At 35.6% G+C, this 14,708-nt stretch overlaps 1 protein-coding gene across 12 annotated transcripts in view; it reads right to left on the bottom strand.

Annotated features, from left to right (window-relative positions):
• Positions 1 to 14,708, bottom strand: part of EML1 (EMAP like 1) — a 122,716-nt gene that overhangs the window by 15,292 nt on the left and 92,716 nt on the right. For all 12 annotated transcript variants that reach the window (XM_088057506.1, XM_088057499.1, XM_088057501.1 and 9 more), the window contains 6 exons: positions 11,570 to 11,699; positions 7,319 to 7,468; positions 6,219 to 6,288; positions 3,849 to 3,959; positions 1,923 to 2,018; positions 1,295 to 1,429 (listed from right to left, as the gene is read on the bottom strand). In XM_088057506.1, coding sequence (XP_087913632.1) covers positions 1,295 to 1,429; positions 1,923 to 2,018; positions 3,849 to 3,959; positions 6,219 to 6,288; positions 7,319 to 7,468; positions 11,570 to 11,699 — 692 coding nt within the window. The remainder of the gene's footprint in view (positions 1 to 1,294; positions 1,430 to 1,922; positions 2,019 to 3,848; positions 3,960 to 6,218; positions 6,289 to 7,318; positions 7,469 to 11,569; positions 11,700 to 14,708) is intronic.

Genomic DNA, 14,708 nt, shown 5'->3' with positions numbered 1-14,708 from the left:
AAGGGCAGAAGATGATTCAGCTGAGGTGTTTGGCCCAATCCTGCACCCTTTAATTGCAAGCTGGGGACAGAGTGAGTGGAAGGCCTACCAACATCTAACATATGACCAGGAATGTTTTGAGATAAACCAAATCCCCCAACTACTGCAGAATACCAAAGACTTTGAGTATTTAGAAATGGCCAATTTCAAATAAGCTTTATTATTGTAATTCTTAACTCCAAAGTTTATAGGAGAAAAAAAAATAATACTAGAGGGTTTGGCTACAGTGTAAGAATTAAGGAATCATCCCTTGAAAGAAGCCAAGTTTCAGTAATGAAACCCCTGCATTTAAGACATTGACAGCAACTAAACAATTAAATGTGTAAGGGAACAAAAACATCACTGGTAGTTTCTGAGGACATTATACATTCCTTGCTGACAACCTATGTGTATGATCTCTTCCTCCCCCAAACTAAGAGCTATTCTATTCTGGAGTCACCACCCTTTTCCAGCTCTAATCATCATCAAGACCAACAGATCCAGAACAGAGAGAAAAAGCCATTAAAAATGCATGAAAAATAAAATGTAAGAAAATTTAAATGCATTCTCTCAGCATGTCCCCCTGATTTCACACAAAGTATATTAACTGACATTGTAAATAGCTGTTCTGACTATCCTTAGGAACCAGAACTCCACAAGCTGTTAACTAGCAGTCACTGGAGTTATTTGGAGTCATTGCAAACATCCCTCAGTTGTGCATGCAAGTGCTGTACAGCTTAAACCAAATCAAAACCTTGAAATGAAAATTATATTTACCAAATAGTGGCTAGCTCAATCTGTATTTGAATGACATATTTGCATGTGTCTGAGCAGAACACAGAAAAAGGGAAGAAAATCCATACAGACGTATTTTTATGGGGTCTTTCACAAAATAAAAATCTCCTCCATCACTCTCTCTCCTCTTTTTTTTTTTTTTTTTTTTTTTTTCTTTTTTTCTTTTTTTACCTGAGTTAATCACAGAGAATTCTAAGGTAACTTTATTTTGTGCAGCTTGGGAAGGTGAGGGTATGTAGCAAAAAGAATACAGGAAAAAAATAAAAGGAACAATGGGTAATTGAATTTCAAAATTTCAGTGTAGAAGTTTTACCCATGGAAAAGTTCTCTGTGCCATACCATGAATGCCACCTGAGCTTCTGCAACAGTTCAAGTTTCATAATGATCACTAGTTTTGATTTACTCAAACCTTATTAAACCTTACTTCTGTATGACTGTATCATTACTATAAACACAAAATTAGAGAAATATTTTATTTTACCTCAAATAATCCTTGCTTTTTGATAAGGGAATTCCCTTCTAGCGTCCAAAAATAAAGGTGTGATTTTCCACAAGTAACTATTATATTTGTATCAGTAGGGTGAAAATCTGCAGCAAATACAGCCTCATTAGAGCACTTGGAAGGAAAAAGAAAAACATTGTATCAAAATCTAAAATGCAAAGGAAAGAAAGCAATATTACATGGTTCTCTAGTTAGGTAAACTGATACTTCTGATACAAGAAAAGTCCTGACCTGTTCATTTACTAACATAGACTGGAATACTTTGTAGTCAAAAGATTTTATGTCTGTGTAATTTAGCATTAAGATGTATCCCTAAAAATCATGTCAGATAATGTTCTATGCAAAAAGATATTTCCTGCACTTGCTCCTATTATTGCTGCCTAGAATTTTCTTAGCAATTCTAGAAAGACAACAGCAAAATTTTACAAAATCCATAACTATTGGGATAATCTTAACAGTGAGAAAATATTCCCTTTCTTCATGTTCCTTGCCTTTTATACAGTGAAAGTGTTAAATAGGCACAAAAAGTTAAATACAGAAAGATATTTTATTACAAGAAACCAGATCAACATACAAGCAAGTAGTACAAAATATCTTATTGCAACACCTTGACATCTGCCAGTTTTTCTTCTTTCTGCCAGTCCCACACTGAAAGCACATGGTCGTTGGAGTCATCCACAGAGCACAGGCTACTTCCTCCATTCTGAGGCAAAATAAATGAGGAAATATTAATGCATCACCCAAACAGCATGAGTAACATACAAATACACATTTCAAATAATTAGATACTTCTGTGTAAGTGGAGCTATTTACACATATTTACACATATTCACACTTTAGGTGTTATACTCGTAGCTAGATGTCTATAAAATATAATAATTTATAGGGTCGTTGAAAAGATGGCTGAAAGGGACGCAGAAGAGGAACTCTTACAAACTGCAGACAAGTGTCAGGAATGTGGTAGGTATCTCTTCACAAATATTCAGTAGTGGAAATTCCAAAGGCAAACTACACATTGTTATCTATTTTATTAAGAAAGCTTTTCCTGGTAACTATACTGGAATTCTTTCTTTGCAATTTAAACCTATTATTTCTTTCCAGATGTCTGTTAATACAGGAAACAATTTTATTCTTCAAATTGGTATAATGGATCAAAATCAGAGAACAGAGTAAGGAACTAGAAAACAACTTATTCCTGACAGGTGTCTTTTTAACATCATAGTTGTGATGTTTATCCCTCTTTCTAATCTTAATTACCCAAATTCCTTCATTCTTTCTTCATGCATCATATTTCCTAGACCTTCTCCTGTTGGTAGCCATTTTTCTGGTGTGTCTTTTTACATATGAGGTTGGCTGGTTGTTATCCTGATGATTCAGGCCCACAATGCACATCAGACACAGCTACAAAAACAACTGTGCCAAAGCAACCCACGAGGTGGGGCAGAGGCAGGACCAAGAAACCTGAAGAGAGGTCTAAAGTGAGAGAAGTGCTGCTACAGAATGGGAAGTGATACACAGAACAGGCCAAGCTGTGACCAAAATCACAAGGCAAACATATTAAATGCTTGCTTTCTTCCAGCAAATGCTAATAGTGCTCCTCTGTTATTATACATCTATTTCCCTCCAGAGGGGTATTTACAGAGCATTTGCTTACTAATCCTTTTTATTTATCCTTCAAAGGTGATGTCAAACTGTGTTAGCTTTCACCTTTTTATTCTTAACTAGTTTTCCCAATACACCCCTCTTTTTTCTACTTTCTATAAACACAGTTATCAATGCATTTCAAGTGTTTGTAGAAACTTTTACTGAAGTAAATTTTGCCCAGGGAATACACCAGTTAGTCCTCTCCTATGTAAAAATGCTGTCAAGACAACCAGACACCACTACATACACTGCTTACAGATTCTGTTGTGCACAGAGGGCTTTGCAGCTTGCACGTGTCAGGTCACAGACTCAAGTTTTTATATGGGACTCAAATGTTGCCTATATCAGCATGTAAATATTTCCTTTATCTCTCTGACAGATTAGAGTTCAAAGGATGGTGGCAAACAATAGGATTTTACTTTTTTACAATCCTTTGTCCATATGCCTTTGCTGCTTTTCAGCAAAAGATTTTGATTCTCCTATGGGAACCTCTATTTTTAAGAAGTTTTTCATGAATCATTTTAGACACAGTGAGAGGGTTAAAAGGTGCAGAGAGAGTAAATTTCTTATATAGGGAGAAACAGAATAGGATGATTCAAGAAAAGTAGGGATGCTGAAATTTCAAGTACACAAGTATTTTTGCAACTGCTGAAGAAATTAATTGCAGTTTATTTTAAGTATATGGCAAATCTATGAGACTGCTGAGATATTGTCAACTTTAATAGCAACCTAAACTGTTGGAAACAACTGGGCTGCAAGCTTTCCTCCTCTAAAGATGAACCTGAGAGAAGAGACAGCTTGGAAGTTTGTTTTGGTCACCTGAACTGGAAAGATTTCAAAGATCTTTACAGCAAACAGTCTAATATGACTATTTATTTACTTTACTTACAGATTTAGAAAAAGCAATGCAAGTGACAGCTCGGTCAAAAAATCCCATTCCAATGACGTGCAGTGTATTCAGAGTCACAGAATCCCAGACACGCACATGTGGTGGCAATTGCTATAAAACAGACACAGAAAACATCAGTTCAAACAATGATGGAGAAAACCCATCAGGATTTGAAAAAATGAGAACGCATCTGAAAAAAAAATCACAATTGAAGGTATAAGAATGATCAGTACTTCTCTAGAGTCACCCATGTAAGCACAGATACGTTACAAATGGTTTGCTGATTCCTGTGCCTAGGACCAAAATCTGTGACTGACTATTCTGAGTGTCCAGCACATCAGATCTCACAGATCTAATTTGTTCACTGAAGTTCATGGCCACTGAGATACTCGGCATGAACTGAAAATTGTTGATGACTTCATGAGATAGGATTTACTGATAGGCCTAGGTAGAGTTTAAACTGTACCAACTGAGATAACTCTGGTAAATGTGAAAGGTACAAGTGTGAATAGAAGCTAAGGAATTTCTAAAATGTAATTAATTTCAACGTTATAAAAATTACCATGGAAAATAACTTTATGTTCAAACTCTTCTATACAAACGTAATCAGAACGAGATTGCTTTTTGTAAATAAAATTCCAGATTTTATTTTCCCTCCCTCCCTCCTCCCCCTGTCTGCCTTGGGCTCCGGGAGCCCCGCGATGCCGCCCTCAGCCACCAGAGGGCAGCCCCGGGCAGCTGCTGCAGTCTCTCGCTCAGTGAAAGCAGTCAAATTGTCCTTTAACATAAATAAATTTCTATATAAAAACCCCGAAGGGCACAAGAGTGCCTCAGTTATATAAGCGGCTTTTATATACCTATATACCATAGGCATTTTATATACCTATATATGTCCACTCGAGCACAGACCGCAAACCTTTAGGTTTTATGTCATAAATACAATGGTAAGTAAAAAAAAAAGCTCCAACACATAATGAAAATTAATAGTTTATGTTACTCAGCTAAGATATCTTTATATAAAACTTATATATGACTGGGATTTCTTTTTTTTTTTTTCTTCGCTGTCCTCATTTTGACTGGGATAGAGTCGATTTTGTTTTCAGTGGCTGGTGCAGTGCCATGTGTTGGACAAGAATAATATGGATAACACAGATGTTTTGGCTATTGCTGAGCAGTGCTTACCCTAAGTCAAGGACTTTTCAGGTTCCCATGCTCATCCAGTGAGGAGCAGCATGTGAAGCCAGGAGGCAACATGGTCCAGACTGCTGATCTGAACTGGCCAAAGGGATATTCCATACTACAGAATGTCATGCCCAGTACATAAACTGGGGATTTGGCCAGGAGAAGACAATTGCTGCTGGGGGATGAGCTGGCCATCAGTCAGTGAGTGATGAGCCATTGCATTGTACATCACCTTTCCTGTGTCTTATTTCTGTCTTTTTCTTGTCTTTATTGCTGTTACTATTATTTAATTAAAATTTAATAACAATTACAACAACTCTTCTTATTTCAAACCACAGGGTCTGTCCTTTTTCCAATCCTCCTCCTCATCCCACTGAGGGGTGGTGGGGTGGATGAGTGTCTGTATGGTACTTAATTACTGACTGGGGTTAAATCATGACACTCAAAGTAGTCAGTATCTATACTGATTGATCAGTGATCAATACTATAAGTATCATACTGATAGTCCACTTTTCATCCCAAAATTCTTCTTTGGCACCTGCCAAAAAGCTTGCAATATTTTGGTTTTGACATCAGCTGCATACTCTGCTGAGTAACTTTTTCCTCATAGTTTTTACTGCCTCTGCTTGCTCTCATTCTTTTTCCCTTTTGCTAGCTCTTTGGAGCAATGTTGTTCTTAACTCTGCTCAAATAATGTCCCAGCTTACAGCTAATCTTACAATAATAGAGGTGGCAATAGAGAGAAAAATATTCTTGCCTAGATGATGGCAAAAGTAAAAGTTTATTTTTTTTCAGGAAACAACCAAAACCCATTCTTTGTAGTTTAGTTTTGGTAGCTGTGATCAAAAATGAAGCTGCATATTTAATACAATTCAATGTCCTCTTTTCCTTCACATCCATCCACCCTCTCAGGTCTCCTTTGCAGCCTTCTCCCTCCATACCTCTCTGAGATCAGCTCCAAATTGACCTTCAGTCTAAGTCATGGAACCAGAAACCATTGACCAGTCCTGATAATGGAATTGGGTAATTTTGATAGTGTGCAGTGGGAACTCTCAAATTAAGTTTTGCTTCCATTCAGTCCAAAAATATAAGACCACTTATAAAAGGAAAAAAATACAGCATGTATCTTCTTAATAACATATTCTTATGAAATATAAATAATTATACATCAGTAAATCAGCCACTTACTTTCCCATCCTTGGATGTCCCTGCAACTTGCCCTGTTGCTATAGTGATCCTATCAGGATGAACAGCCAGGCTAGAAAAGAAGAGGCCAAACTTAAACCTATTGACTATTTCAACAAGCTATTACTTGATCTTGTAATAAATAGCCCTATTTTAGTCATATAAAGCACACAGCATACATGTAAGCTTTTTAAGAATATAAAAACAGAACTGACAAAACAATTGTCATACTCTTGTATTTTAAAATCCTCTGAATTCTTTTTTCACTGCATCTGCTTTGCATGCAGTTCTAGAGGCCAAGTACCCTACAAAATGAACTGTGTCCATAATTCATTTTGCTTTACAAACTAGAAAAACATCCTCTTTCCAGTAAACCTGATAGCTTCGAAATATCTAGAGACAGAAAATTTGAAAGAGGGAAATGAGATGGAACAGGTCCAAGGTAAAAAATCTCCTTGTAAAACAACCAGATTACACAAATAATAAAATTTATGAAACATGCTCACAATTCAAGCAGATTTGGTTATCAGGCCTATTTTTAGCTTTGAGGGACAATGGGCATTTCATAATGCCTAATTTAAAGAAGCGTTGTCAAACTTGTTTCATATATTATGGCCCATCAGATAATCCAGGTGCTCTTTTTCAGCTACACTGTACAAGCAGACTGATACCATCAAGATAAACCATATGTTTACTTAGATTTCAGTTTGATGATTCTGATATCTGCTGGTATCTAGCATCCTCTGAGCTTCAACACACTTAAATCGCTCTGAAGCCCATTCTGGCATGTGTGCATGGCAGCAAACAAACCAGGTCTAGTTTACAGGCTATCTGCCATGGGGTCAGCATGCCTGAAGACTGCCAGGAAGACCACAGGTGAAATTACCACTATTTTACTGATTATGTTGAACCTAAAGGAGCTGTACAGGTGCCTAGGCCCTGGTGAAGGGCAATAATTCAACTCTACTTAAAAAAGGCAAGGAGAAGATTCTAAAGAAGAAAATAATGTTCAATCATCCTAAAAGAAGAGTAAGGAAAATGAGTAGATCTCTCTCAAATACTGTTTTATGAAGAAAAAAAAGAACTATTATTAGATGACTTACCACTTCACATCATCATTATGCCCAGTGTAATGCCTCTGAAGCTGCTCTTCAACATTGAATAACACAACTACAGACGCGATGAAATACACGGTCTCGCCCGTTGGCAGGAGGTAGAGATTGCTGCGACAGTCCCGACCCCTATATCCATAGCTGGAGGGTTGGTCAAGCTGCAATAACATTATCTACCAATGAAGAATGTTAAAAACAAGGGGAGAAAAAAAAAAGGATTCTCTGTGCTTGCAGTCTGTAGTGTCTGTCCTAAAGTGTCCATCTGTTGGCTTGAGCACAGCTTTATTACTTGTCAACAACCTTCAGAACTCTTTCCCTTACTACAGCAGAAATCTGAAGCACTTTGCAGGCTTTACAACCTATATATCCTACAGAAAATCCATAGCAAAGAATATGGGAATTCCTTTAGCATCCTCTAGAATTTGCTAAATAGCAGACAAAGGCAATACTAATTTTGTCCCAGGTGTATTTAATATTTACACTGCTTGATCAATTAAAATAAAAAATTAGACTTGGTAAAAACACTAATAAGTCATTCAGCACATCTCCCTGCATTACACAAGGATTGATTGCATTATCCTGCGTGCAGGTTGATTGATTTCATTAATGTGGACATGACCAGCCAGATGGATAAAAACCATAAAAGGGTTACATCATCCATTCCAATTTATTTTTGTAGTATTTAAAAGGCAGTGGCCCAGATTCTGATGCTAGTCATATCAACACGAATCTAAAATTAATTCAATGAAATTAAATGACTGGAATAATAATCTCATTTAGACTTAATGTTAATTCAGCCAAATTTTGTAGTTTTATTCTTCTGAAGAGTCATTAGGGACTACGACTATTTTGGCTTTCTTTTTTTTATGGGAACAGAAAGAAACAGCATTAGCAGAATCTTGGCAAAACAGAACTGCATTCTAATGCAGTCAATATGGAGAAACTGGCTGTGAAAAATATATGGGCAGATAATGAAACCCCAATTACATGATCTAAACAAGATACTTGTGTGCTATTCTGTATTGTCAATGATAACCCACTCAAACTAAAATAGTCATGTTAATGTTGCTGAAGTAATAAGGGCAATAGTTATCCTATATAAATACCTATTTTAGAATAAACAGCTTGCTGATTTTTTCTTATCTATGCAATAGAACTAGTGCTGCATACCTAATTATTAAAGTGTGGATTCAGAAATAGAGTTTTAGTCTCAGCCCAAGTTTCTTGAAGTTTGAGATATTAAAATGTGATGACATTGTAGCAATCAATATCTTCAATTATAAATAATTTACTATCAATTTGAATGTCTGTATCAGTTGGCGTTACTACTCTAGATTTCTGGACAATGCTTTATTTGTTTAAATTTATTTTTCTCTCTAAGGCCAGATACCATTATGTATTGAAGCCAACATATTTCCCTAGTTTAACAACACATAATCAAATTTATAGTGAACCAGAAGCTAAAGTTAACGTAAGAAAATGAACTTCTAAAAAAGTGAAGAACATTACACAGACATGTGTAAAAGGAGCAAATCTCAGTGCACAAAAATCACCATTAAATAGGAAAGATTACATTCTTTAGGGAAAATCTCCTTTCTTTACTATTCTTCCTGTGGGGAACAATGCTGCATTCAACCCTTTGCATGACTGCTGTTGTCAAACACTCAATTTCTTTCTATCAGCCTTTTTTCTCAGATGCAAACTCCTGGGGTTGATCCCTCCTTCTTCTCACTGTTTCCCACACTCGGATTTGGTGGCTTCAACTTGGATTTGGTGGGCTCTCACTTCAGGGAATGCTACCTTGACCTTTTCTTTTCACTTAGCCTGCAGTTTTTGTTTCAACCCTCCTGCTTGCCAAGTGAATTGCTCTCAAATGGATCTGGGCAGGCCACTGCTCCCACCCTGATGTCTCTAGCACTGATTTCTCACTTGGATTTTCCACCTCTGCTCCAGCCCCCCTCAAACTTCATCACTCAGTGGTTTTGTTTCTTCATGTCCTAATATATATCTTATTATATCAGAGGTGTGACCCTTTTCCAGCTTACCCAGACAGCTGCTAATTTGACTGTAATAACCCTTTATGGTTCTGCTATGCCCTGAAATCTACACACATTTGAATTTCTTCCTTCTGTTTTTCATCACAGTCTGCTTTCCTTTCCATTTGTCCATGCCACCTCTGATATCTTGTTTCCCTATTCCCATTCTTACATTATAGAGCGTTTCTGGCTGTACTCCCACAGCTAGACTCATTTGTCTGTTACAAAGATGTTTTTTTCCTATTCCAGTTCTGTTACACTCCAATCAAACAGTGCAGCTTCTCCAACTCAACTGAAATGAATTCCTGTAATATTCCTTGGTTTTCTGCTGTATCTGTCTTTCTTCTTAAATGATCTTATGCTCCTGCTCACAGTTATACCTCACAGTTCTCCTTGTTATAGTCTGTAAAGTGGGCATTACCTTCTCCCTCTTTTATTAAAATTATTTTTTAATTGTCTTTCTAAACCTTCCATATACCTAGTCATGGCCATAAATATTAAGTATGGTTATCATGATTGGATTTAATTGCAAATAAATTAGAAACAGAAGAAGCTAGCACAGTATTTTTGGAAAAAAACTACCTCCTCCCCAATACCATTTAGAATAACCATCTAGGGTTAGATTGTTTTATTAATTCACACCTCTTCTATTCACAGACGACCTTAGAAAGGATTCTGCTGGGTATACAGACACACACCTGGAAGGACATATGAATATTCAAACTAAAAATAATAGTCCATCTGGCAAATATTCGGTCATTTAAATAAGCTTAAGTGAGAAACTAATGAGACTGAAATCATGACCTACCCTAATTATAATCTCTTACAATAGTCTGAAATATTGACGTCAGGTTCCACCTATGTGCTGCTAATGACATCCTGCTTTGTTTCATGGTTGGCTGTTCTGTTGTTTCAGTAAGCTTTCTAACACTTTCTCCTTGTCATCCTTAGGCTCCCTGAGTGAGGAGCTCCTTACAACTGCAAAAGACATCATTCAATTCTGTTGTGATAAATGGTAAGAACCTGTACAATTAGATGGCAAAATGCTGCAAGCAGTGTTTATCATTCTAATCTCACCTGTTTTATTAATTTTATGGATTTTTTGTCATTTAAACTCATCTTCACTTATTTGTGCATGCACTATCTACTCAGTTCCAGCAAAATGGGATAGAACCTACAGCCTCAGCTGCAATAGGAATAATAAGAATGGTTACTAAATCTGTCATTAATCTCTTGTGAATACAAAGGGACTTTTGGAAACTCTCTGAACATTCTGAAACCACATGCAGTTCTATTTATACAACTTTGAAAAAGACTGTATGCAGTCTGTCTTCTTTTATGAAGACAAAGTAATTTCCTATTTACACTGCAACCAAAAAAAGAGATTTTTCTTAAAAGATAAAACCTTATGAAGACATCATCTCTCTAAAGATAATGGATATTACAAATAGATTCAGATATTGTTGTGTTTATATTTTATTTTGAATCATCTATTATATATAGTAAGATTATACAAAAGTGAAATGTCTTTTTTCTTAAATAAAGAATATATTCTATCACTATACTTAAAAGTCAAATGGGAAAACTTTTGTAAGTAAAGAACTGCTAATTTCTTTCTAGTTATATTTCTGCAATTATGACCACTCATAAAAGTCAGTGGAAAAATCTGGTTGCACAGTATTTATGGTGTTTAAGCCCCCTTAAGATACAAATCCAAATATTATTTTATATATTGTATTTTATAAATTTTATGGTTAAGCACATATCAGTTGCACAGCACTACTCAATTCAGGGCTTACTACTCTTAAGGAAAATTATGTACATTTTATAAAACAGTTAAAAATTACAAATTACTGCAAAGAACTAGAAAAAACCCTGAGCTTGTTTTATGCATATTGTAATTAATAATCCCAGTTCACTACATTCTTATGATATGCCTAGTTTAATCTTTGGTTAATTACCATGCTTCAGACTTAACCTTCAGGCAACATTTAAGCAAAATTTTTCTTAAGCTGCCACCCTGTACTTTACAAGGTGAAGAACAGCAGCCTCGAGAAATTATTACCTATTTTCAATGGAATGTCACTTCACCAATTAAATGAACCCTACGACCTTAATCCTGCTATACTTGAGCTCAAAAAGTTATTTAACCCAAATCATTATGGAATGATTGATTTCCAGTAGTCCTCCAGCACAGAAAGGATACACCCATTCCAGTTTAAGCCTCTTGGCTGGTAGTTCTACTTTTGCTTCCAAATTGTAAGATTCCACTTGCTCTTTGGGCATGTACATGGTAACAGGACGTCCACGAAGAAACATTTTTACGTATCCTTCCTCTACAAAAGGTCAGAAATGTTTCATGTTACACAAAAAAGCCACTGGGGAGAATTCCAGTGCTCCTCCATCCCTTCCCACATAACAGTTTGGTGCATTACAATTACAGAATAACATGCAATCTCAAACTTAGAAATTTAGCAGGGTTTTGTTTGGTTTTTTTTTCCTAAATCATGACCACAATTTTTTAAAAACATATGAAGTCCCTTCTTCCTCTAAATATTCTGAGTAGAAGAATTAGAACTAAACAATGAAGAACTACAAAACAGAAAGGTCTGAAATTGAAACTTTTTTTAAAAAATGTTACAATATTACAGTTTTTAAATATTAAAAATGGAGGGGAATACATCAAAGATTACAATTAACGCAGAAATGCCACTTAAAATTAATTTTATTTTTTAATCAATGTTTACAGTTGAGCATCAGCATCTAAATTATTTTCCAACACTCAGTCGCATTCTTTGCATCCCAGTGTAAAGATATGCTTTACACTTGACACAGTGTTAGAGATACATTCGAAATTAGGAACACAAACAATTAGTAAGAGGAATCATGCTGATGTACATGCAGAAAAGATATGTGCTTTAAGAATTACTAAACATTGAAAAAAGAATGACAACATTGACAGCACATTAAAAGAAAGGAAAATGACATACAGGAGAGAAGCTACAAAAACTCAATTGGCTGACAGAAGTAAACATTTCTAGAAGAAAATACTAAAAGTAATGTGTTGAACTGGTAATAAATATTTTTGGGGCAGAGAAGCAGAGATTAATAACAGATCTGGAAGTACTGACTTGGGGACTTCATGGGGCTTATAAAACTAGGAGATCTGGCAAATGCCATGAAGGTCTGACTAGGACTTTTGGGAAGTGGCAAGGCCAAAGTGGGTGTCCTGTGAACTTCTGATGAAGTTTGTCCAGATTCAGAACGTGCTGGCTCTTGCTGCTCCATCGGCAGATCAAGGGGTTCAGCCTTGTTCACATGCGAATCAAGCAGTTTTGGAGTCAGTGACATCTGTAGAGTTACTAGACAGAATAATCGTGGGCACAGAGGAAATGGAAGGGCAAAAGTAACAAAAATCATGTAAATGAAAAAAAAATTATACAATTTAGGACTGTTAAATTATGCTATGAATTTTTAAGTATCATTACAAATATACAATTATTTTTAAAATTTGAAAGCTAAGGCTTTATTTTAATTGGAAATATGCATAAGCTATAAATCCTGACTAAATTATTAAGAATTATTGATTGAACAAATAAACATCATAGCTATGTTGTATTACCTAACTAGATGTGTATTTTGCCTTTAGACTAAGTCATATGGGAAAGAGTTCTACCTGATCTGCCACAGTAAAGTTACAGCTAGGTCTCTCTAGCTTCACTTATAGAATGCATACATAAAATGAAAGCAACAGAAAACTTAATGCTAAAAAGAAGAGATAGTAATGATGACATAATGGTGACAGAAGGTTGGAACTTCAAGATGCCCATTAAAATGAAAGAATATTGGAATTGTTTTTAAAAATCTACTCCAATATATCTGTATTGGAAAATAAAATAGAGGGTAGAGCATTAAATAGCAAAGCATTACAACACTATTTGTATGCGCATGCAGCATTTATTTAATGAGCTCCAAACACATGCCAACACTGCTGATGCTGGTGCACTGGAAGTCAACAGATTTTCAGCAATGACAACTACTGGCTGTACTTATCTAAAGCTGTGAATGAACCAAAGTTTAATTCACTGAGGTGCTTTTCTCACCTGAAGCTTGTGGGACTCATAGAACTTGCATTTAGCAATCTGCAGCTGGAGCATCTGACCTAGTCACACCAGACTAGGAAAGTATATACTAGCCAGTAAACTATACCAAGTATATTACAACAAGCACATAAATTGTGCCTTCAGAATGTGTGCATGTCTCTCTCCTAACTCCAAAGAGGAACTTAGGCTGATTAGGTCAGGCATAGAAGTCATACTGTGCATTAATTTCTAACTTTTAGTAATATTCCATCTCTACTGATTGTTGTTCCTAACCCAAATACATTATCTACACAATCAATTTCTGTCCTTTTTTTCATACTTAAGGAAGTTTATAAGACAGTAGAGTACTAAATGTAAAGATATAGATGTAAAGACAGACAATAATCAAACTACAAAGACAGACCAACAGTGAAAATTTTAGACAAATGTATCTTTTACATCTGCAGTTTTGTAAATTTGATATTGTTGTTGCATAAATTGACAGTTAATGAACTAAGAAGATACATCAATGCCAGTGGGATCTGCAAAGGAGACCACCACCGATTGCAGGTATAAATATGTACAAAGAATACACAGAGGTAGAGACTCTCTAATAGACTTTGCCTTAAGAACAAACATTTTTTGCTTTGTGAAATTCACATTTATTGCAAAGCTGAAATATGATGATTAATGGTAAAACTGTTAGGATATAGCTATTTCTAAAAAGCAGATAAACCTGTGATCAGATCACAGATATAAACATGCATCAAAAATGTGCATATTTACACTACAACTTAACTAAAGTTTAGACACCAACATGATATGTTGACAAAATGTAACTCTGCTTTATGACACTAAGCAAAAAGCAACGAGAAATTAGTTGTAGGCCTAGGTCTGTTTATTTAAGTTTCAGAAAAATCTACAATCTACTCAGTAAGAAAAAGCAAGGGAAAACAAAGGCTTCTATGATTATGTTAGGCTAACAGCAAAACAGCCAACAAAGGGGAAAATTCTATACGAATTTCAGCAAAAGTGCAGAATGCCATTTCAAACACAGTGAACATCCACGTGTTGCCATATAGCTCTCTCAACATTTTTTTTTCCTAATTCAAATTCTTAGGAATAAGTCCACAGGGATATAAATTATAACCCGTTATTACAATTAAAGTGCACCTGAGGGTTATAATTCAGTAGATCATATAATAAATGGTATAACATTTTTTGTTTCACTCAAAAGAACTAGAAAAGTTTTAACATTGCAAA

This window comes from Pseudopodoces humilis, chromosome 7, assembly GCF_049639895.1.
Source record: "Pseudopodoces humilis isolate 2021_Gansu_Grassland_sample_001 chromosome 7, ASM4963989v1, whole genome shotgun sequence".
NCBI classification, from domain to species: domain Eukaryota; kingdom Metazoa; phylum Chordata; class Aves; order Passeriformes; family Paridae; genus Pseudopodoces; species Pseudopodoces humilis.
This window is presented reverse-complemented; position numbering and strand designations above follow the sequence as displayed.